At 41.7% G+C, this 25,425-nt stretch overlaps 1 protein-coding gene and 1 pseudogene across 1 annotated transcript in view; both read right to left on the reverse strand.

The window, feature by feature from the left end:
* PAPSS1 (3'-phosphoadenosine 5'-phosphosulfate synthase 1) overlaps positions 1–23,253 on the reverse strand; it is a 100,405-nt gene extending 77,152 nt beyond the window's left edge. Inside the window, exons 1-3 of the mRNA XM_077778467.1 lie at positions 23,122–23,253; positions 10,990–11,104; positions 4,694–4,929 (exon numbers count right to left, since the gene is read on the reverse strand). Of these exons, the coding sequence (XP_077634593.1) occupies positions 4,694–4,929; positions 10,990–11,104; positions 23,122–23,181 (411 nt within the window). The 5' untranslated portion in view covers positions 23,182–23,253. The remainder of the gene's footprint in view (positions 1–4,693; positions 4,930–10,989; positions 11,105–23,121) is intronic.
* On the reverse strand, positions 5,466–5,804 carry LOC144243426 (cytochrome b-c1 complex subunit 7 pseudogene; annotated as a pseudogene).
* Positions 23,254–25,425: the final 2,172 nt, after the last annotated feature.

Below are 25,425 nucleotides of genomic sequence, written 5' to 3' on the forward strand. Positions count from 1 at the left end.
CACGGCTCATTTCACACTCACCTCTCTTATGGCCCTTACGTCCACTGTCAACTACTCTCCTCTTCCGTGTTTCTAAAAGAAAATCCAGAGGCACGAATGTTCTCAATCTCCTCTCCGCCGTATAAATGTATCCACATGCCCAGCAACCTCTGTCTCCCTCACTCCTGCTACTCCTTCCTCCCTTCGGATTCCAGAGCCATCTCTCTAATAGACCTTCCTCAATGCATTTCCCCCATCCATCTGAAATCCCTTGCTCTTCCCTCTCTGCCAGCGTTTTCCCCTGGCAACAAGTCATTTATCCATTAAAAACCCAGGGGCACCTGGGTAGCTCAGTCGGTTGAGTGTCCAACTTTTGCTCAGGTCAAGATCTCAGGTGGGGCTGTGAGTTTAAGCCCCACGTCCAGCTCACTGCTTTTACCAGGGAGCCTGCTTCAGATCCTCCCTCTGTCCCCCTCTCTCTGCCCCTTCCCTGCTTGGGCTCACTCGTGTGTGCGCATGCGCGTGCGCTCTCTCTCTCTCTCTCAAATAAATAGTTTAAAAAAAAGTGAACTGGGTGGCTTGGTAGGTTGAGTGTTTGACTCTTGATTTCAACTCGGGTCATGAGCTCACAGTTCATGGGTTCAAGCCCCCACATCCGGCTTTGATGACAGCAAGGAGCCTGCTTAGGATTCTCTCTCTGCTCCTCCCCCACTCTCCAGAACTCTTGCAGTCTCTTTCAAAATATATAAATCAACATTAAAAAAAAAAAGTGAACTAACACATCACACAAAAATCCCTTAATCATAAGTACTCTTCAGCCTTTGAATTACAGGACTTTCTGCTGCTTTTCACACTACTAACTCTATGTATTCCAATGATACTACTTCCTGATCATTTCTAGGCAGGCTCCCATGGGCTCCTCCTACTTCCCCATCCCTTCAACACTGGTGTTGCCCACAGTCCATCGGGAGCCCACTGCTCACATTAAGTCAGTCCTTGAGCACCAGTCTTCAGGGGTCAACTACAACATACACACCAACGCTTAACCCTGAGCCCTGCCCTCTCTTCTGGAATTAAACACACATTTACAACATCCTCCTAAATATACCCACCTGGAGATCTTACAGGTACCTCGAACTTAACATGTCCATAATGGAATTCATTCTCTTTCCTCCCAAGCTGGCATCCCCACCTATACTGCCCAAATCAGAGATGACAGCACTATTCACCCAGAATCCCTAGAGATGTTCTGGTTCCATGCCCCACGCCCCTCTGCTTTCTGCCACAAAGTCCTTCAGATTTTGCCTCTAACTATTACACCAACCCAATTTGCACTTCTTCCCTACTCCCGGGTTCAACCTCATTCCTGGTCAACGGCAACAACAGGCTTTTAATCATCTGCTGGCCTCTAGCTTTGATCTGCTCAAAGCCATACCCTAACACTGAATGACAGAGGATGAAAATCCTACCGTGTCACTAACTTTTCAGAGATTCCCCACCACCATCAGGGTAAAAGCCAAGCTTCTTAGTGGAGGCATCAGGCCTTCTATACCTGGTCCCACCTTTCTCAGTCTTACACTTGATATTCTTCTATTAATAATTAAATACCTGCCCAGTCTACCAGGCTGTTTGGGCCTTATGCCTTAGCCATCCCCCCTGCCAAAAACCCTCCACCTCTCTCTTGTGCCTAAAGCAATGCTTTCCTCATAGCACGGTTCTGTGGTGAAGTCCTCCAGGAAGCCCACCCTGCATCCCCAGGCTGACAGAGGGCCCTTGCTTCCTCCAGCTTCTCAGAATACCTGCTATATACCTGTCATAGATCTTATTCTGATTATCTTTTCATTAGCTTTATAACCATAGCATGTGGCAGAGTGATTAAGGTGTGACCTTAACTGATTCCAACTGTCCTTTTATATGAAGGTATTTCCAAGTTTCTGTCCACTGCCCTCTTCTCATTCTATACAACTCTTCTACATACTCTATGTGTACTGAACTTCGACTAGGTTTTAATTAACAAAGTTAGTGATTCCTAAATCTATCTCAATTCTACACAGCTTTCCTGAACTCCAGAAGCAATTTTCCAAAAACCTACTTGGATACGCTACTAGGATTTCAAACCTAACCCATCTAAAATGAAATAGTCATCTCCTCCCTGCCCCTCCTATATTTCCTAACTCAATCATACCATATTCTATTCAGAAAGAACCATCATTCACGTTCACCCCAAATTCAGCAATCAACCAGGCACCAAGTTCTACCGATGCTACAGGTTCAAGAGCCTTCAAATACGCCCCAACTTTTCCATTCCCATTGTCGCTGCTTGAATTCACTCCGAAAGCCTCCTCACTTGTCTCCTATCTCCAGACCACTCTCATTCCAAGCTTCAAAGGTGACCTTACTCAGATGCAAACCCAGAGATAGTGTCCCCTAGTACAATCTCAAACTGTCAAGTTTTGCCCTATGGAACCAAGACCTGAGCAGTCAAGGTTCATCATAGGATCTCCGCGAATAGCTCTAGCTTCATCTCCCCTCACATTCACCCTGCACAGCAGTCATAACAAAGTACCTACAGTCCCCCAAAAGACCAAACTCCCTCACATTTCCGTGCTCCTGCACACACTGTATTATGTCTTCTGTTAAAATCGCTTTATCCCTCTGTTCTCAATAGTATGCTCTGATTCACCCTCCATCACTCATTTCAAGCAGCATCTCCTCTGTGATTCTTCCACAGCACCTTTGATATACATTTACTTAATCACCTGCTTCAACATATTGTAATTGTTCACATCTATGTTCCCACCAGACTAGCTAGGAACTACCAGGTTTATTTTTAGGATGAAGATGCCCAAGTTCAGTGGTGACAGAATAATACACATATCCTGTATTTTAGGTTTGATGCAAAATATCACAGATTTTGACATGGCCTAAGAACAGTCCAAACTTCACTCTTAGTGCTTTTAGAGGTAAGAGCAACAAACTTTGCTCCATACTATGGAAACAAGGAGGCCAAAAATCAGATCAGTATATGCTTTTAGAAATCCAGCTGACAGCTCTCCAAATTAAATGTTACTTTCTCCTCTTCCAAGAGTTGCAAAGATTTCCAGAAAGTGCAAGAATATCAGTTATTATGACAAAAACTGTATATCAATGATTCAAGAACTCAACTATCATTCTCTTACACACTTCATAATCCGGTATACTTTAAACGAATGTATTGATGCTGATCCCAATGTTTCAGGAAAAAGAAAGTACCTAGTTCTCACTGGACCCTTTAAGACTCCTGCCATGGTTCAATTAAGTGAATCTTTACAATGAACACTCCATCTGACACTTACCTAGAACTCTTACGGTTCACGTTTTGTTTTGGCTTTTTAAAAAAAGTACACGTAACCATCCAAATTCATGATACAACACTAGAATTATGCTATTATTTATTATATTTACTCAATACTTACTACACACCAGAAACTGCTGAAAGCTTTGAACGTATGACATACTTACTGCTCAGAACAACACTAGGAGGTAGGCATTACCTGAGCTTAGGAAGGTCAACTCAACAGGCCAAGGTCATAATAGTAACTGGCAGAGCTGAGATTCCAACCTATGGTTTCTGTCTCCAAAGCTCCTGCCTTTAAGTACACAGCAATTCACCTGCTCTTTCACATCTGTACTATGCTGTCATTTAACAAACACTAAATCTCTACTGTATTCCAGAAGCTGGGCTTGGCATCAAGATTATAAAAATAAGTAAGGTGTAGTTTCAGCCTTTAAGGAGCCAGGAAGGTTTAGAGGCAACAAAGAATGATGGGTAAGAGCATGGATTCCAATGATAATGTCTAGGTACAAATTCTTGCTCTACCATGTACAGTGACCCTGCATAATTTACACCTGTTTCCTCATCTCTGTCTTTTTCACTGGGTGAGTTCATTCATGGTATATAGCTGGCATTTAATAAATGTTAGCTGCTTTATTTTTATTTTTGCTGCTGCTGCTACTACTACTACTGCTACAATTGCTGCCACTATTAGCACCACCAACCAATGAACTGGTATTTATAATAAAATAATGTGTTAGGGCACAATAAAAGGGCACCGAAGACAGGTACCCCACAAAGGCCGAGGGAGCAAGAGAAGGCACTCAGGAGGAGGAGGAACCTAACCTGAGTCTGAAAGCATGAACAGGAGTCAACTGATGCAGAGAAGAGAGGGATCAGCAGAAGAAGAAGAGTGCCTTGCAGGCAGGGGAACAAAAATCTAATGTGAGAAACAACATCATGATTTTTTAAGAGAACTACAAAAAAGTGAATTGATGCTAAAATAAGAGGAGGAATGTGATGAAAAAGGAGAGTGCTTCTTTCTGTGAGCAAAGAAGCCATGGTCAGGCACATTTTAAGAAACTTGAGACTTTCCCTGGTGTCTGACACACATTGAGTATTTATTATATATTTACTGAATTGAAAAGTCAAGCTTGAAATAATGTGGCCACTAGCTTGAGGTCAACAAGTTTGGTTATACTTTTGGGAGGCAGGGGCGATCATAGCAGGTTTTACTAAAATGGAATTTACTCAGAAAAGTGCCAGCACAGAAGTGTTGTAGGTTAACTATTTTAATTTGAATTTAGCCTCGAAGCATATGTGAGTATTTCAATTATTTGTTTTGCCTGACACCATCTCACTCAATGACGTCAGAACAGCAAAGGTACAAAAGCCACATACCTGAGTGTAAGGGGATATAAAACTTGTGATGCACACTAAGCCAGCATCTGCAAACAGCTTGGCAACTTCTGCAATGCGTCGAACATTCTCTTCTCTGTCTTCAGGACTAAAGCCAAGATTCTTATTGAGACCCTGGCGGATATTGTCACCATCCAAAGTGTAGCATGGGATACCGTGGCAAACCAAGTACTCCTCCAAAGCCATGCTCACTGTGGTCTTTCCTGCTCCAGATAAGCCTAGAATTAAATCATCCAAGCACATTTCATATGCCAACGTCAGGAGAACTACTCAGTAATAAAGAATTTAAATCATGGGCTTCATAACACTTGTTACGCATAGCAATCCCTCAGTAACACTTATCGCATGTTTCTCTGTAAGATTTAGATCTTATAAGCTAGAAAAACATCTATAGTTTAAACATTTGTGTTTTTTAAATAGACACTGATGTAAAGTAGTACATTTGCAGCTCAAATAGTTCTAAATTGTATTATTTCAGGTTTACCCAACTTTAACTTTTTTTAATGTTTTATTTATTCTTAAGAGATAGAGACAGCACAAGCAGGGGGTGGGGCAGACAGAGAGGGAGACACAGAATCCGAAGCAGGGTGCTGGCTCTGAGCTGTCACCACAGAACATGACGTGGGGCTCGAACTCACAAGCTGCGAGATCATGACCTGAGCCGAAGACAGGCATTAAACCGACTGAGTCACCCAGGCACCCCTGGTTTACCCGACTTCTAAAAAATGTTTCAGGGCAGCTGCAACTACAGATTTCAACTCTGTTGATTATTTTTTTGCCCATTCTCCTTTCTTTCCCAAATAATTTCTTTCAGATACGGTGCAAAGTGAAATTTACCCTGCTCATATTTTGTCCACTGCTCTTAAGGAAAGACCTTCTGCCTCGTGGTCAGGTCCACTGTTCGCTTAATGCAAAACAAACTGTCATTCTACAAGTTCTCAGGAAGACGTATGGCCTCCTTCACATCATCATGCTCATATATGGAAACATCTCGCATTAACCTCAGTTTATTGAACCCTGCAGCACTGTAACACCATTTTCAAATACCCTCCAGCCACTGGCTTGATGCCGCAACAGCAGGCCTGCTCGCCATGTTGACCCAAAACGGCAGCGCTGCATACTCCAGCATTTGTTTTTAATAATTCCTATCTATGCCCAAAGGTATCCTAGAAATTGTTTAGTTTTCAGAGGGCAGATATTCACTTTGTCCTCTTGTTACCACTACTCCAAAGCTGCATGCCACCTTAAAAACTGTTATATGCCCCAATTATTCCTGGCGAGGGAAGAAAAAGGACAAATGTAAGTAAAGATAAACATCACAAAGTTATCTCTATATCCCAGAGTCAAAACCTCCCATAGACAACCATGTTAAAGGTATCTGAGAGTCCAGTTTAAATGAACTGTAAATAATATCCTCAATTCAACTCCCCTTCCTGTACCAATGATGTTTATTCATTAAACAAGAAGGAAAAGGAAACCATACATTCATACAGAAACACCATCCTGCTGAGTATGTAATTATAGAATTCACAACTAAGGTGGTTACGAGGCAAGAGATAGCCATGTATGGACTTCCTTGAAAGAAGTCATGAAAAGTACAGCTGATATGTTAAGAGGACCAATGGTGTTGAGGCACCTGGGTGGTTCCGTCAGTTCAGTGTCTGACTTCAGCTCAGGTCATGATCTCGCAGTTCATGAGTTGGGCTCTGTGCTGACAGCTCAGAGCCTGGAGCCTCCCTGGGATTCTCTCTCCTCCTTTCTCTACCCTTTCCCCACTTGTGCGCCCATGCACATGGTCTCTCTCTCTCTCAAATAAACTTTAAAAATAAATAAACTTAAAAAAGAGGATTAATAGCATTAGTTGCTTTCTATATTAAAAACTTATACTAATGAACATGGCAGATGGTATTTTCCAAAGATGCCCACAACAGAATTTTCCACCTTGTAAGCTCTCAATGTGACATCGCCACTGTCACGTCAATAGGCAGAGTCTAATTCCCTACTCTTGAATCTGGGCTGGCCTTAGGACTCACCTGTCGCCAAAAGGATGTAGTGAAAATGACAATGTGTGACTTCTGAGGCTGGGTCAGAAAATGCTATGCAGCTCTTCTCTGGACACTCCATTTGATAGAAGCCTGTTATTAAATACCCTGAGGCCACCGTACACTAAAGATCACAAGCAAGTGTTTCAGCCAGCTAAGCTCCCAGCTGACAAGTGGCATCAAGTGAGTTAGTGATCACTGATGCCAGCCAGGTGAGCCTTCAGAAAACTGCCACCAAGCCAGACACCAGGCAAACCGCCCCACTGAACCCTCCGAAATTCCTTACCCACAAAATGGGAAGCGAATTAAAATGGTTGCTTTACACCACTAGGTTTTGGGTAATTTCCTACACAGCAACAGTAACTGCAATAAAGATATGGAGGCAGGGGGAGGAAGAGGAAAAACAGTTTTCTATTTTTTATTGTTTTTAACCACCAGTTGGGCAGTAATTCTCAAAAAAAAAAAAAAAAATACCCTGAAACCTGAAACCTTAGACTTTTTATACAGAACAACCTAAATCATAATAAAAGTGCCTATTTATACATACATGTATATATTTACTTTATATATACATATTTAGTTTGAAACAAAGTAAGAATACAGACTGCTGAAAATTTAATTACTGACACAGGAAGTTTCACTGAGATTACAGTGAACACAGACAAAAAGACAAAAACTAAAGCAGTTAGAGAAAATTAGTAGAGAATTACAAGACAGATAATCCAAAACTCAGATAAGGAATATGTGTGTACCTGAAGAAAAGAAACCAAATGTGCTGGATCAAATAATCCCCCACCCCCAATTTATATAGATCTGGAACCTCAGAATGTGCCCTTAGTTGGAAATAGGGTCTTTTGTGGATGTAATTAAATTAAAATGAGGTCATACAGTACCAGGGTAGGCACTAAATCCAGCAACTGGTGTCACTGTGACAAGGCCGTGTGAAGATGAAAGCAGGGGACAGAGTACTGCATCTATAAACCAAGGAAGGCCACAGGCTGTCAGCAACCTCCAGCAGCCAGGAGAGAGGACAGCAGCACATTCTCCCTCAGGGCCTCCAGAAGGAATCAACCCTACTGAAAAATTCATCTCACACTCCCAGCCTCCAGAACGTCAAGAGAATAAATTTCTGCTGTTGGAAGCCTCCCTGTTGTTTTGAAGTGATTTGTCACAGCAGCCCGGCAAAACTAGTACGCCGACCAACATAGAAATATAAAACAAGAATGCTTATCTGGAGTACAATCTGAGAAAAAGCAAACTATGTTCCAGGAAAATGACAACCCACTCCATACCCTGACAGATCCTGATTAAGCTACTGAATTGTGAGAAAAAGAAAATCTTTACTTCCAGGGAGTCTGGGTGGCTCAGTCGCTTTAGCAGCCGACTTTGGCTCAGGTCATGATCTTGGGGTTCTTGAGTTCGAGCCCCACCTTGGGCTCGCTGCTGTCAGCACAGAGCCCATTCCAAATCCCCTGTCCCCTTGTCTATCTGCCCCTCTCCCTCTGTGCACTCATTCTCAAAAAGAAAAAAACAGAAAAAGAAATCTTTACTTCCATTTCCAACAATATTGTCCAAAAAACAAATCAACAAAGGCTATAGATTTGACAACATAATTAACAAGCTTGATCTAATGAGCATATATAAAACATGGCACACATCGGAGGAATATTCTTTTCAAATTTTTTTCAACATTTATTTATTTTTGAGACAGAGAGAGAAATAGGGCAAGAGCAGAGGAGGGGCAGAAAGAAAGGGAGACACAGAATCCGAAGCAGGCTCCACGCTCTGAGCTGTCAGCACAGAGCCCAACACGGGGCTCGAACTCATAGACTGCAATATCAGGACCTGAGCCAAAGCTGGACACTTAAACAACTGAGCCACACAGGCACCCTGATATTCATTTCAAACATATAATTATAAAAACTGATTATATACTAGACTATAAAGCAGGCACCAAAAAATCTGATAAACAGTATTTACAAACATCATTAGCGGTAAGATAAATGGAATATACCATGCAAGAAAAGGATTACCTAGTATTCTAAAGATCAGTTTTCCCCAAAATTGACCTTTAGATACAATGGAATCCCAAACTAAATCCCTACCAGATTTTGGAGTTAAACCTATCACAAAATTTATACAATAATGCAAAGAGCCCCCACCCCCACCCCCCAAAAAAAGTCAAGACAGTCCTAATGAAGAATAAGGTAAGAGGACTTACTCCACTGGATTTCAAGACTTATAAATATATAGTATGTAAGACAGGGTGGCAATCACAGAGGAAGAAACCAGAAGAACTGATCAGAGTCCAGAAACAAATTCACCCATAAGCGGAAACCTGACATAACACAGCTGGCACTGAAGAAAAAAAAAACAAACAAACCAGATGCTTCAATGTATGCTGTTGAGACAACTGATTATCCACATGCAAAAAAAAAAAAGAAAAGAAAAGAAAAAGAAAATAGACCCCTCCCTCACACACAAAAATCAACTGCAGATGGATGAAAGACCTAAATGAGGAAAGGAAAACTTCTCAAAGAAAATATAGCAAAAGAACAATTTTTCAGGCTCCCAGATGAAAAAAGGAAAGCTCCTAAAAAGAAAAAACATCAAATTGGTCTCACACTTCTTCACATCCCTTAATATCAGATGACAAAGGAATAATGCTCCTTAAGAATTCCAAGACAAAGGAAGTATGAACCAAATATATATTTTACCTAGCCGAATCACTGTAAAAGACTGGCAGACATTCTCAAACATAAAAAACTCAGGGAATTCAGGACCTTCTGGGTGGCTCAGTCAGTTAAGAGTCTGACATCAGCTCAGGTCATGGTCTCACGGTTCCAGAGTTTGAGCCCAATATCCAGCTCTATGCTGACAGCTCTGAGCCTGCTTCGGATTCTCTCTATCCTGCTCGCTCTCTGCCCCTCCCCCACTCACACATATGCATATGCTCTCTCCTTTGTCTCTCAAACTCTCAAAAATAAACATTAAAATAAGAAAACTCAGGGAATTCAAAATCCAATGGAAGACTATTTTACAAAAACAACACTGAAATACAAACACTTAAAACTAGACCCAAAGAAAGAGCCCATGAATGGACACACCATAATAAAAGAACTTGTTGGTGAACTGGTGGGTATAGAATTGACTTACAGAGCTCAAACACAATCATGAAAATTTAGCACAGATTTGAGCACAGAATGCAAACATTATGAACACGGACAACAGCAAAATAACAATTTAACAACAACCTAGACTTAAGAATGAGGAGATGAGAAGAATGTGAGGATGGGGTCTTCTTTCCTGTAGAAACAAATAGACTTGTCTACAACTGAAGCATGTAATTAAAAACACACAGAAAACAGGAATGCTGCTTTTCACTCATCAGCAAAAAATTGTAAGGATTGGTGATATCCATGTTGATGAAAAGATAAGGGGAAATGGAACCTCTCCCATGCTGTTGGTAGGGGAGTAAATAGGTACAAAATTTGGGTGGTTAATTTGGCAAGATGCATCAAAATTTTAAATACGATTCCTACAAGTGAAAGAATGTATCAGTCTTACATGTTTATTCACTTTTGAGAGAGCCCAAGTAGGGGAGTGACAGAGAAAAAGGAAGAGGATCCAAAGCAGGCTCAGTGCGACAGCAGCAAGCCCGATGGGGAACTTCAACTCACGAGCCACAAGATCATGACCCAAGCCTCAGTCAGATGCTCAACCAACTGAGCCACTAGGTGCCCCAAGAATCCATCATTCTTAAAGCCACCTCCAAAATCTAGATCACCTGACCCTCTCACCAGCCGCTCTGGCTGAGCCTAAAGGGAGACTCTTGAAGAACCAATACAAGAACCAATCAGAGGCCAAAGCAAAAACTCATTTTTGTGAAACTCTTTATCACTGTTTCTCTTCATACAGTGACGTTATTAGCTTCTTGAAGGCAGAATCCAGGTCTTGGTGCACGCAAAAGTTTATAGAATATAACTGAGTTATTAACTAGAAAGTAGTTTTAAGATGCATTCTGGTTTCCCCCTTTATTTCAATAGCAATTCTGTAAAGATCAAAAGGAACTCACAAAAGGAAATAGATTAGAACTAAGCAACGTTGCCAGGTACATATAGTGATGCTCCAGACACATGAACGGCTCAAAACTTAAACCGATACCCTTAATCCTCGTTCAAGACTGTCTATAAACACTGCTTTTGAAATTAACTGGTTTCTCTCTCGTGACCTTACCTGTCAGCCAAACTGTACAACCACGAAAACCACCTCTGGTCCCCACGACCTGACCTCTCTTGTTCCTGCTGACATGGTGAGCTTGATAGGTGACATTAGTAGCTCTCTGCATCCCCTGGAAAAAAGAAAAAAAAAAAAAAGAATTCTGATTTACCTCAGTCCTTTAAAAAGTAAATACATATTTCTTGCCGTCACTATTCTACATTACATGCCAAAAGCAAGGAAAAAGATTAAAAGTTTTCTTTTCTTTATAGTACCTAGCATGGTGTTTAGTGCTTTACCAATTAATTTAATTAACAATTTAATTAATTCAGGTAATTTGACTAATAGTTGGATTAATTCGGCCCTCAGAGCCACCCAGGAACACAAAAACTCTTCCTACTGTGATTTTACAAATGAAGATGTTAAACCCAAGAAAAGCTACACAACTTGCCCAAGTTCCAGTAACAAAGGAGTGGTGGACTCCATAACCCAGTCCTTTACTCACTTAGGCCCTACCACTATACCATGTGAACTAAATAGGGTCCCTACCCTCACTGGGCTTACATCACACTGGGGGAGGCAAAGCAATAAAACTTTATGTCATATCAGAGCATGACAAGTGCACTATAGAAAATAAAACACAGTAAGCTGAAAAGAGACATCAGGGATGAGTACCTTTTTAGACAGGATGATCAAGAAAGGCCTCTAAGAAGGTAGCATCTAAGCAGACTCCTGAACAAAGTGTGGACATTCCTTCCTTCCAAACTTTGTTCAGGAGTCTGCTTGTAGCATGAAATGCAGGATGGGAAAAAGTGGACTGCATTGCTTACTTGTGGTTATTCCACAAAAAAAAAAAAAAAAAAAAAAAAAAAAGGAATGCAATCATTCCCCCAAATATTCTTCTTCAACAAAAATGGTATAAATTTACACAGGCCTCAAAATATGCGAATAGACATTTCTCCAAACAAAAAATACAAATAACCAAAAAAAAAAGCAGATTAAAAGATGTTAAACATCATTAGCCACCAGAAAAACGCACATCGAATCAAAACCACAAGGAGATACCTCTATAATCCACCAGGATGGCTACAATCAAAAAGACAGTAACAAGAGCTAGTGAGAATACAGAGAAATTAGAATCTTCATACATTTGTGGTGAAAACGTAAAATACTACAGACACTTTGGAAAACAGCAGTTCTGCAAATGTTAAATATAGTTACCACATGACCAAATAAACTCCCAGATAAATACTCAAAGGAAAACATGTCCACACAACACATACATACCTAAGTTCATACCAGCTTTATTCATAAAAGCCAAAAAGTGGAAACCCAATTGTCCATCAGTTGATAATTAGATAAAATATTTTAAAATTTATATGATACATCCATTCAATAGATTATCTGGCAACAAAAAGGAATGAAGTACTCAGACACGTTACAACTCGGATGAACCTCAAAAACATTAGGTTAAGAAGCCAGTCACAAACACCCACATATGGTGTAATTCCATTTATTTGAACTGTCCAACATGGGAAAATCTAGAGAGACAGAAAAGCAAGTTAGTGATTGCCTCAGGCTGGGAGACTAGAGGGCAGGGGTGCTGACTGGTAACGGATACAGAGATCTTTCTGGGGTTATTAAAATGCTCTAAAAATGATTGTGATGATGGCTGTAAAACTGAAATATAATAAAAACCATTTATACATTTTAAACAGATAAATTGATTGGTATTGCAAAGTATATCTCAATAAAGTTCTTTCTACACAAAACAAAATGAAATAGAGTCTCTATTCTCTCCCTATGGAGCAAAACCATAATTTAGGTTCTTTTTAACAGCATGTCTTTACAAGATAGTTATGTGACAGCATTTTTTTTCCATAGGGTGTTTGTATGTGATACTGCTTATAAGCTCTTACTTTTTAAGACAGGTTTATTCATCATTCATTCAAAACAATTTCTGAATACAAACTACATGCTTGGCGTTCCTCTAGGAATGAAACAAGTTTACAGTACCAATAAAAAGCACTGTCCTCATGGGACTTATCTAGGCCTCACTCCTAGTGCAATGGTTCTCAAAGTGTGGCCCCTGAGAAGCAGAATCAGCATCTCCTGGGAACTGTTAGAAATGGAAATTCTTAGGTCCAGCCTCTAGGTCAATGGAATCAGAAACTCTAGGGCAAGGCCCAAAAGACTGTATTTTAAAGGCCTCCAGGTGATTATAATGCAAGTCAGTGTTTGAAAGCCATGGACTAGGGACGCCTAGGTGGCTCCCATCCATGGAGCGTCAGACTCTTGATCTGGACTTTTGATGGAGTCCTGCATTGCTGAGCCTGGAGCCTCCTTAAGATTCTCTCTCTCTGGGGGCACCTGGGTGGCTCAGTCGGTTGAGTGTCCGACTTCGGCTCAGGTCATGATCTCACAGTNCAAAAAAGAAAGAAAGTAAGTCACTGGGAGAGACAACAGGGGAAGAAAGACAAACATGATTAAATAAATTATATAAATTAGGCAGGAATAAATATCAAAAAGGCGAAAAGTAAGTAAAGCAAAACTGTGAAGAAAGATCAGAAAAGTGATGTTCAGACAGAGGCGCCAGGCATGGCTTCACCAAAAAGAGGACACTTAAGACCTGTGATGGCCCGGGGGGTGGGGAGGCTGGTGGTGAAGCACCTCCAAACAGAGGGAACAGTGAGAGCACAGAAAAGTGAAAACGTGGCCTAGGGAAATCTAGAGTGGTTGGCAGGCAGTCCGAACAACTCGTGTGAAGCCAACACTCAAATTCAAAGCAATACCAGTCACAGGCCGGTGTTTTCCACAGCCACATCAGGGACACAGGTTGAGGCATGGAACAGTCAGAGTGGATCCAACCAGGGCTATGGTTTGGCCCCAGAGGTCTTCAAAATGGGAAACAAATACCCCTGTAGGCATAGAAACATGAACTTTGTAAAGGAACATATTTCCATCCAGATCTTCAATTTCCAGATGTACTCTCTTCTAAAAATGGCCTGCCTGCGGTGCTGGGTCTCTCTTCCCACCTCCCCACAATGGTCCTCCTAGTGCACCGAAGAAAGGCATCTCTGCCCTTCAGAGTCCTACCATCACTCACTGTGGAAAATCCTCTGGGGCCAAAGGGACAATCTGCCGATTCTTTTTAATAGGCACACCACAGAGCTGCGGCCTCCCCCACGAATCATCTCATTAACAGATGGATTTCCAATAAAATGCTCTAAATGTTCAATAATCACTTTTGAAAAATTATAATATGGGTCTCCTGACCCGATTTCTCTTCAATAAACTAATGAAGCAAACATAACTTTACAGCTCCACATTTCCAAGATCTTAAACAAAAACAAGGTTCCTCATACAGGGATCCCCATCTCTTGTAAAGAAGAGACACCTCTTCTGGGAGGTCACTAGTTACTGCCCCCAGCCAGGATACCTGGGGAGAAGGGGTGAAGTCTGGATGAGGGGCACGGGTCGGGGAGAAGATGCTAACATTAAGTCAGCTGCCTACACCTGGAAAACCTGTTTGACTCAGGTCATTTTGCTTTGGGATTTGTTCCAAGTCATTTCGCCTTGGGACAAAAAGAAACAAGTACCTAATGAATTTTAATTTATTCTGGCCCTGTAAAAAAATATCTCCTGCTTTTCTTTTTAAATTGAGTAGAATGTATAAAAGTACCTGAGAAGCTATAAACCAACAACTGAGGATGTGGCTGGGAGAAAATATAGAATAAGCAGATTGTCTGTGTTAATCACTAGAAAAGAATGCTACCTCGGGGTTTCTTGCCTCCTACATTTAAAAAAAATTCTGGCAGCAGGGATGGCAGTCTAAGGACGTTTATTGTTCATGGATGTTTGATCTTTTTCATATTACAAAACAACCTTAAAAAAAATCTGCCGCAATCTCCTACCTCCCAGTTTCTCAGAGTAAATGAAAAAAAAGCATTTTTTGTAAACTACTGGAATAGCAAGGAGGTGGAATTATGCCTCAATTTTACTGAGAATTTAAAGGCCACTCTCACATGCAATGTCTAGTTCCCCTTCCCTTCTTTTCCACCCTTGCTGGCCAAATCCTTCCTATAATTCCACCCACAAGAAGTGACATTAGTGACTCACTAAGGGCCAAGAGTGAGTTATTTCCTTCCGATTCTGCATTCCTGCTCTCAGTCTTCAAGGGCCTAGCTTTTCATGCACAGGATTGAGAAATTAGGTTTATTGTTTCCTTCCTAATCGTGTGGGTGGTTTGTAGAAATACTTATGTGGCTTGCTGTGAGCACCCAGGCAATCCCTGTAACATTTACTGCCTATATGATTTGTTCTTGAGGGGCCATTTTATACTTTCAGGTGTCTGTGACTTCCCTGGGTGAGTAAGGTAGGTCAAACACAGGAGTTGCAGGTCTTTGTATTTTCCCCAAAGTTCAATCTCTTTTCTTGTGCCTAGTCAGTGCTCTGTAAAAGTTAGATATAAGGCTCTTATTTTAAGGTTTGATTTGTTTTCTCCGCCTAACGTATTAATGAAGACTGACATTCAGAAATTTTATGTCTAGCAGAACTGGGACAATTCACTTAAACAGAATTTATGCACTTTCTACATGTGGGCTAAACAACTATCAGTCTTGTTACCAGGATAACTTCACATGGCCTCTGACAACTGTGGTGCACATCATCTACACATTTCACACACTTCTGTCAGGATGCACACAAGTGGCCCAGGGTGCCTTTTTTTGACTAACCTTAATTTCCACATGGGCAGTTTTATTATTTTATCCACTTCCCTATGGGACATATGAACTTCTCCTATGATGTCATTTAGAGAATTCTGTGCCTTGTGAGTTTATTACGATTTTACGAACAACTCTGCCTTTTTAAGTGGAATGTGTAAAAGCACAGAGCATATAGCAAATAGCAAGTATAATTCTGGACTCGACATCTCTCATCCATCCCACCACCCACCTTAAAGTGACTGTTAAACAGTGTATTCCTCAAAGAGAATCTCTAAAACAGTAACAGGCATGTTTCTTTCATGTCTCAAGACATACTATGAAGAGATGGTAGTATTGTTGGGAAAATAAAGTTATGCACCATAAGATGGCTGATGGAACTAACATAAACTCTGGTCCCTAGCTTAGAAACTCCTCTTCCGGCTTCTTTTTCCTGCCCCGCTTGTCGCAGGCACCAAATTCCTACTAATGCGGAATGCGGAAGTAACAGACGATAAACTGTCCCCCATGCTTGTGCTCCAGGCTCCAGGATCCCCCTTGGAAAGGGATCTCCTCTGAGCCCGCCAGTGTGAAATAAAACTCCAATCCACCAAGATCTCTGAGTGCCACTTGGTTTTTCCACCAGCGATCCAGGCTGGTTCCGTAACAGAGGAGTACCATGTGAATAACGTGAAGACGTGGTAGAGTACACACAAAGAAAGAAGAAACCTTGGGGCATCTGGGTGGCTCAGTCAGTTGAGCGTCCAACTTTGACTGAGGTCATGATCTCAAGGTTCATGGGTTCCAGCCCCACCTCAGGATCTGTGCTAACAGCTCAAAGCCTAGAGCTTACTTCGGATTCTGGGTTTCCCTCTCTCTCTGCTCCTTCCCTACTCACGCTCTGTCTCTCCCTGTCTCTCAAAAATAAAGGAACATTGAAAAAAAAATTTTTTTTAAAGAAACCTTTAGTTCACACAGATACTGAAAACTTAGTTCAGTTACTCATGAGTGAAATTAATCTTCTGAACATTAACAAGCCAAAGGCAAACAGCAAAAGTGAAGATCATACATTGCTAGAGGCTGAGAAAACTTGAAAATGCTGTACTTAACACCCTCCAATTCCAAAACCCACGGCACAGCAACACTGGAATGATGTTGCTCATCAGGAAGTGAATCTTGGGCTCTACCCCAGACCTCTTAATCAAAACTAAGTCCCTACCAGGCTTATCTGACTGCCATCAACTATCACGCATGCACTTTGTATATACATCATAGGTACCCAACTAGTCTGTTTTAAAGATTAAGTAACATGTATATATTTAATGGAGATTTCAAAATGTCAACACCTTTAATGGAAGGGCCCTGGGATAACCTCCTGGTGGAAAGCCCAGCTCTAAGAGATTCCTAGAAGCCAGAAACAAATCTAAGACTATTTGGTCACTGACCCCTTCTAGATATTGGGAATAAGGTAACATTTCAGGGAAAGAGACAAACAATAAACAGATAAATCATTACGTCACGACAGACCCCTGAGCCTCCCACCATAGTGACAGTGGGGCATGCCCCATCCATATGAAGGGAGTTCAGAAGCTGTACAGACAAAAATACACTAACGTCTACATCAGAAGTTGATATTAAACTATTAAAACCATGTGAGAGTACACACACACAAAAAAAACACATACACGAAATGCTCACAACAGCATTACCCAAAAGAGCCAAAGAAGAGAAACTCAAAGGTCCATCACCTGATGAATGGATAAACCAAATGTGGTATATATCCATTAAATGAAACAGGATTCGACCACCTAAGGCAATGAAGTGCTGATAACATGCTATAACATGGATGAGCCTTGGAAACACTATACTAAGTTAAAGAAGCCAGATGCAGTAGGCCATATGTTGTAGGATTCCATTTATAGGAAAATCTGGAATAGGAAAATCCAGAGACAGAAACTACATTATGGACTGTCAGGAGCTAGAGAGGAAGGAGCGGGTAGGAAGCGAAAAGACTGCTCACTGGTACAGGATTTCATTTTGAGGCGAAAAAATGTTCTGAAATTACATATTGGTGATTGTTGTACAACTCTGTACAACTCTGAATATACTAAAAAACTTAAACAGATGAGAGATAAAGACACTAGAGCGAAGAGACAGAATAATGGCTACATTCATCTAAAACTGAAACTGGACTTCTATACATTATGTCTAACATTCCCACTATTTTTATTCAGTTAAAACCTACCTGGTAAGGAAATGAATATTCACTTCTAAATATCTTTAGAAAACGATATTTCCCAGAAGTAATTACCACTTAGGTAAATTTAAAAAAAGTTATTCTCTTCATTTAAATTATTTAGTAACCTGTTTTCAAAACAATTCAGGGTTGGAGTTTTAAGTGTCTGTCTTCAGCTCAGGTCATGATCTCATGGTGGGTTCCAGCCCCACGTGGGGCTCTGTGCTGACAGCTCAGAACCTGGAACCTACTTCAGATTCTGTGTTTCCCTCTCACTCTATCTTTCCCCCAACACGTTCTCTCTCTCAAGAATAAACATTAAAACAAAGAAAAGAAAAAAGAGCAAAAATGGTAACTTCCAGGCTGGTGAATAAGAAACTGTTATTACCAACTGGATTTCACTTTAAATTACTAATTTTTCATTTCAGAGCTATGCAATTTTTCCTTACCCAGAGCAAAGAAACCAGTGTTTCTCAATTTCAGCAATAATGACTCCTTGAACCAGATAATTCTTTCCTGTAGGGGCCATCCTGTGCACTGTAGGAAGCTTAGTAGCATCTCTGGCCTCTATCCAACAGATGCCGGAAGCACCCCCAGCGTGCGTGCACGCGCACACACACACATAACAATCAAAAATATCTCCAGATACCCGCCTGGCAGTGGAAAAATCTTATTTGGTTGAGAACCACTGGAGTAAGAACTAGTCCTCAAAATTCAATGTAACAGAGCCCAGGCTGGGAAAGCTTTATTTCACAATTCACATTTAGAGACACAAGTACGCTAAGGGGGAGTCTAATACTGCTGGGTACCATGCCAGAAGTCAGGGCTGCAGAATCACCCAGAACTAGGATTCCAAAGTAGCCACTATCTCTCAAAATTTCCTTGCCCAGGTAAGAAAGAAAAAATGACTACATGAATACATAAATACAAAGAGAGTAGAAGAAAGGCTGGCAGCCACCCCAAAGTCACTAACTAGACCTCCCCTGTCCAATACAACTTCCTGAGATGATGAAAATGTTCTATACTGTGCTGTCCAATACTCTGGCCACTAGCTGCATAGGGCAGTGGAGTGCTTGAAATGTGCAGCTAAGGAAAAGATTTTTTTTTTCCAAGACACAGAAGAATTTTATTTCATCTTATTTCTCTTTAGAGCAGAAAAGAATTTATTTTACTAATTTTAACTAAGTTTAAGTTGCGACAGGTGGCCAGTAGTTATCAGATTACACAACACAGATCCAGACCTTGCTATCTATCATTCTTGTTATTGCTGTTAGTCAACATTAACAATACATTCTTGGTAGAAATCCAGTTTTCCCTCTTCTTTAGGCAATTTTTCCAGCAGCAAATCAATACATGCCCCTGAGCATGGCCAGCTCAATGCTCTGAAGAATGAAAATACTGGCCTCTGCCTCGGCTTTTCATAAGCTGGGTGTTCCATTTCTGCATGCCTGTTTTTCTGTTCCACCTCAGTCTCCTCCCAAATCCAGAAGGAGCTACTGGCCTTCTGTGAAAGGCATCTAATAGTGTATGGGACAAACTGCTCAAAAAAGGTAGAACTGGAAAAGGGAAAATTATCTCATTCATTTGCTTTTTAATTAACTCTTTCCCAGGTAGAATGCAATACCCTTTCTGTCTTTTTACTACTGCATCCCTAGCACCCCAGAAAAAAGGCACAAAGTAGGTGTTAAATATCTGATTAATAAATAATAACAAGGGGGCACGTGAGTGGCTCAGTCGGTTAAGCATCTGACTTTTGATTTCAGCTCAGGTCATGATCTCATGGTTGTGAGATCAAGCCCCACATGGGGCTCCATAGTGGGCATGGAACCTGCTTAAGATTCTCTCTCTCTCTTTCCTCCCCCACCCTTAAAAAATAAAAATAATAAAAAATAATAACAAGAACACCTTAAATATTTTTCATGGGATAGGCATCACCATGGTGCTTCAAATATACTGACTTATTTAAACCTTACTATAGAAGCACCTGGGTAGCCCAGGAGGTTAGGCACTTGACTCTTGATCTTGCCTCAGTCTGCAATCTCAGTTTGTGACATGGAGGCACCCCCACCCCTGTGCTAACAGCACAGAGTCTGCTTGGGGTTCTCTCTCTTCCTCTCCCTCGCTCATGTGTGCACATGCGTACTCTCTCAAAAAAAAAAAAAAAAAAACAACACCTCACACACACCCTAGGAGATATGGACTATCATCTCCACTATAAGCTATATCTTATTATCCACATCATTACTTTTGAGGACAAAAGACATTATTCAAATTTCAACCTGTTTCTTTTTACTTTCTTTAGGGGGTCCTCTAGAAAATTGTACACTACATTATATGGCTCACACTATATTCCTATTGGAGAGCCTGTCTACTAGAAGCTGTCTTGCATGTGCAGTATGCTTAAAATTGGATCCACTGCTAAGAAACTCTATGACATCTCTGTGCCTCAGTTTCTTCATCTATAATATGGAAATACTACTTGTAATGAATAGGATAACATAAAAATAAGAACTATATACAACAGTTACTATATGCCAGATACTGTAAGCATTTCTCATATATTAGCTCCTTTAAATCTTCACAACATCCCGGTGAGACTAACATTTCCATTTTATAGGTGAGCACAGGGAAATTAAGTGACTAGCTAAAGGTTACGTGGTTAGTAAATAGTGGAGCTCAGATGTGAGCCCAAGCAGCTTTAAATGATTATCTCTCATGATATCCACTTCAAAAGTGTTGCAAAAATTCAGTAAGTTAACTTAAGTAAAACATTTAAAACTGTACTGGGCACACAGTAAACTCTCCTTCAGTGTTTAACTATTACCACCATTACCTCAGGTCCCAGCCTACTTCCCAATTTCCTAGCATGTCACAACCTTTCTCCCTATTTCTCAAGATTAAGCCTCAGGATCCAACTTTAAACACATCTCCCTCTTTCATTCACTAATTGTAGTTAGTCAGCTCCTTCCTGCATGTTTTTAATGCACCTATTCCGCTATTCCCCCTAGAGCCTTAACCTGGCCCTTTGCACCCTCGCTTTGGATAAATCAATACCAAGAACAACTTAAATAGTGCTCATGTACCAGCATGCTCTAAATCTATTAATTCATTTAGACCTCACTATAACCCTGTTTGTTTTCTAAGACTTCCACATCTGAACTCTAACAGTATCTAATTTCCTCAGTAGCCCTGTCTTCCTGGAAATCCAATTTCACCATGTGATGTAAACTTTAAAGGTGTATGGATGGGTTCTTCACACTTGTGTATATTGGTCGACTTAAGTACATGAAAGGCAAATATGACGGATGTTCTCTATTGAGGGAAAGAAAAACAAGACTTACAAGGCCCTGAAAATTAAAAACTCTAGCCTCACCAAAAATCTCTCACAGAATCAAGTCTTCACTGAGCAGCGAAACATTAACAATTGCATAACCTAGCCCCACCCTACGCATCCAAACTTCTCTCCACTCGGTAAAAATCCTCCAGAGTGGTTAAACAGGTTTCCTTGTTCCTGGAATAAAAAATAATATTATTATTAATTCTTATTCCCAGCCCTTATTCATACAGTTCCTCTCTGCCTCACAAATCTGGACACATTTCTCCTCCTAAACTTTCCCCAAACATCCAAGAAAAACTAATCTCCCTTCTAAACTGAGATAAAACACGTCTTGCATCACTCACTGTGGTCTGATACACTCATCACCTGGCAAATGCCACTTCTAGCCCCACCCAGGCCATGAGCAACTGGCCAGAAAGCATGGAGTCCTTCATTTTTCATCCTCCCGGTCAGTAGCACAGGTCTCTACAAAGAATACACATCTATTTGGCAAAAAGTTAAAAAATAAATTATGGATGGTATAAATGAAATAATCTGTAAATACCCTAATTTAGCCAATCTTACTTCACAAACTAAAAAATACCTTATGGTACAAGAGTCATACCAAGTGACATGGTAGTGGTTTCACCGTACTTTCATATTCATTATCTTCTTTGCTCCTCAAAACAACCTTGTCAAGTGTACACTATTACACCCTTGTTAGGTCAGCTTAGGTTTAAAGAAATAGAATGTTTTTCCTCAAGATCGCTACTAAATGGTAAAACTGGAGCCAGAGACCAGGCTAGTAATCCAGTGCTCTTTCCAATGTTCCAATTCACCTTTTATCTCCTTTCCCTCCTTATCACATAAGATTAAATAATTAAAAGAAAAAAGGAATCAGGTGAGAATCTCAAGTAACAACAGATATGATAAATTCACTTCAAGTGAATTATTTGCCTGAAATGGCTTTTTTTTTTGACTCATCAAGGTTAATGATAATTTGCAAGGCTGCATTTAAAATTAAACCTCATGATCTTATTGTACTGTGAAATAAAAACCCATCTAAACTTAAAACCAGTGCCTTTCCTGACTCCAAAGTTGGATACCACCCGCCCCTCCCCCGCCTCAATCTGCTCTATACTTAAAAAATCTTAAAGCTGTTTCTCACCAAAGACATAAGGAAGGAAGCGACCTCCTGAGGACACAGCATTTGGCCATCAAATCCAATTGGCAGTCCTTGCTAAACGTTATAAACCATTAGTCTACCCACACCTCACTGTCTCCAGAAATCGAGTCCTTAAAACTCCGTGTTATTTGTTAAACATTCCGATTTAAAACTGAGCCACAAAGAACCTCAGTTCAGAGCAGTCTCAACTCATGAATGGCCACATTGTTGGGTACTCTCCCTTCACACTGAAACTCAGAAATGGAAAGACGTGGCGATGGATCCAAACCTGGGCTAAATGCACTGGCAGAGCCGAGGAAAACCACGAACGCAATGAAAATTCGCCCGCCTTCGCCTCCTCTGCAGACCTTCTGGCCACTCCGAGAGATGCGGGAAGCATCCCCTATCCGGAGTGCACGCTTCCGTAGCCTTTGCTATAGCTCATTCCCGAAAGATTGTCTTCGAGGTCTCGTCTGAGCCGAGGAGCGGGGTAAGGGGGCATTCTTCCCACGGAGGGCGGATCGGGCCGCACACAGCGCCCAGCCCGAGACCCCCGCCACACCAGCCAGTCTGGCAACCCCCACCGCCCCAGCTGGCAGGCGCCGCGGCCTCGGGTACCATCCCCCGAGCTCCAGGGAGGATGCAGAGGAGGCGGCAGGGAAGGAGCGGCTCCGAACAAGCTGCAGCCAGAGCCTCCCAGAGCCTCCTTCGCTGCTCTGCCCCGACTCACCCAGTTCTGCGCATTATTGCTCAGCTTGACTTTCTTGCACAGGCTCCCGGGTACCTCCATAACTGCACAGCGCGCGAGGGTGCCGGACTCCTAAACGCCGGGAGACTCGCTGGAGGAGAGGCCGACGGGGGCGGGGCGGGACGAGAAGGCGGGGCCTCCTTGCGCCCGAGTCGGCGCGCGCTTACGTACGCACGCGCTCGTGCCCGTGCCTCCAACTGCGTGGCGTGTGGGTCGCGCCTCCGAAATGGATCTGGAACAGAGGTATGTGGGGAGGGGCGAAGCGGCGGGCCAGAACTTTAGGCAGGAGCTGGGGGCGGGGCTTTGACGCTCTCAGCGGTGCGAGCGCGCACGATACTCCTCCCTCTTGATTCTGAGGAAGGGGCGGGGCCTGGGAAGGTAGTCGTGGAAGGTTCCTAGCCTCTGCCGGGCTCCACGGCTTGTGCTGCGCNGGTTCCGGGCTCTCGGCTGCTACCGTGCCTGGCTCCCTGCAGCTGATGCTGGTTGGGAGAAGACATTGATGGAGTTTCCCGCCCCTCTCGTTTTTCCTCCAGAAGCCCCGTCACCAGTCTCCTGGGTTCCCATTCTGTATCCTTGTCACCCTGACCGCATTTAAAAAGGGATTTTCCAGCCTTGCTAAGGGAAGAAATGATTCACTGAACAGCTCATTCTCCACACGTTCCGCTTGGGGGCTTTAAAATGCTGCTCAACGCACAACTTCAAGAAACAGTCAATGCCCCATCCTGGGTCATCAATAGTTAATATCTCAGCGGGGATTAGCGGTCATCTGCAAGGTGCTTCCTTCCCCACTTGGAGACCTCTCTTCATATCAGGAGATTTCTGTCCACTAATTCTCAACAACTAGGCCAAAAGGGCCCCTATATTGTTAGCTTTTCCGAAAAGTCTTAGAGGACTGAAATCCCGGCTTAGGGAGGACTGGTTAGGGTAGACTGCCCACCTGTGCTGGACATTCTCAAATTCACCTAATTAATACAGGGCTAGTTCATAGGAAAGTGGATGGGGGTGTGGAGGGAGCTTCCTCCGCGAGTTACCTCCGCCCCCTCCTCCCCACCTGTTATTCTAAGGGCTTTTGCACAACTTGCTCCATGCACAAGAAAATCTCAAGCAGCCTTTGGGTTCACAGCGTACGAGGAGCTCCATGAGCTCATGACCTTAGACTGAGCCACCGAGGCGCCCCAACCATTTCTTCAGGGAGTCCTAGGAAATGGTATTTAAAGGGAAATGGTATAAAGATATCACAATCTGGGCTTTTAGTTGTACTTACTGCTTCTCAGTCTGTATTTGTGAGCTTTATCCAATGAAAGACATTTTTAGGGTTAAAATATGTCATGATTTTACATTGATACTCTCAGTTCAAATTCACGATTCCAGACATCAGTCATGCGAATGAGCCTGCAACATCTTGTCAAACCAGAAACAAGGAAATCATCAAAAAACAGTGGGATTGAACAAACAACAGCAACAACAAAAACCATTACAATTATGTCAAAAGGACCCAGAGGCCAACTTTAAGAAGTTTTCTCATGTCGAAGATGGTACAATTAGATTAGAGCACTAAAGGAATAATAACTATAAGGCATTGAAATAAATCAAATATGTTTACATGTACATGTTCATAATGATAATTAAAGAGAACTCATTGCTACCTTTGGAGGATGCTACTGGACCAACCCATTATTTTGAAAACTGATAAATAGAAGGAGAGAATTTACCCTGCTTTCCCTGCACTAACCGTAAGTCAGGTAATGAAAAAATTGATGAGAGGAAGTTCTCTTTGTAGAAATACAGCTAACAAGTGAAGGAAAGATAGGATTATAATATCACCATTTTGTACCTTCTAATGAAATAATGGGTAAAGACAGTGATGCTTATGGCTGCTCACATCATGACAGTAAAGAGCATCAGAACTTTTTTGCCTCCTGATGATACTTGGCCTCCTATAGTATTACTGTCCCTCACAATCAAACCTGATTCTAATCAAGCCTTCAGATCTGATTACCAGTTTACAGTTAATGCAGAGGAAAGAGAAAGATGTAAAATCACCATAAATGCAAGCAGCCAAATTCAAATTGTAGAAATTTCTACATCATAATGACCTGATTCTTTAATAATTCAGTGAAAAGTGGAAAAAATGAACAGCTAAAGATTAAAAGAGAGAGCTATTAAGCAATTGAACCATATGAAACTTATTTTACCACTGACTCGCATAGAGAAAAAATTTTAATGTATATAGCAATAGAGGATATTTGAAGACTCCTTGGATCCTTACATGTAAAGGCTTACACT

This window comes from Crocuta crocuta, unplaced genomic scaffold (genome assembly GCF_008692635.1).
Source record: "Crocuta crocuta isolate KB4526 unplaced genomic scaffold, BGI_CrCroc_1.0 scaffold587, whole genome shotgun sequence".
Lineage (NCBI taxonomy): Eukaryota > Metazoa > Chordata > Mammalia > Carnivora > Hyaenidae > Crocuta > Crocuta crocuta.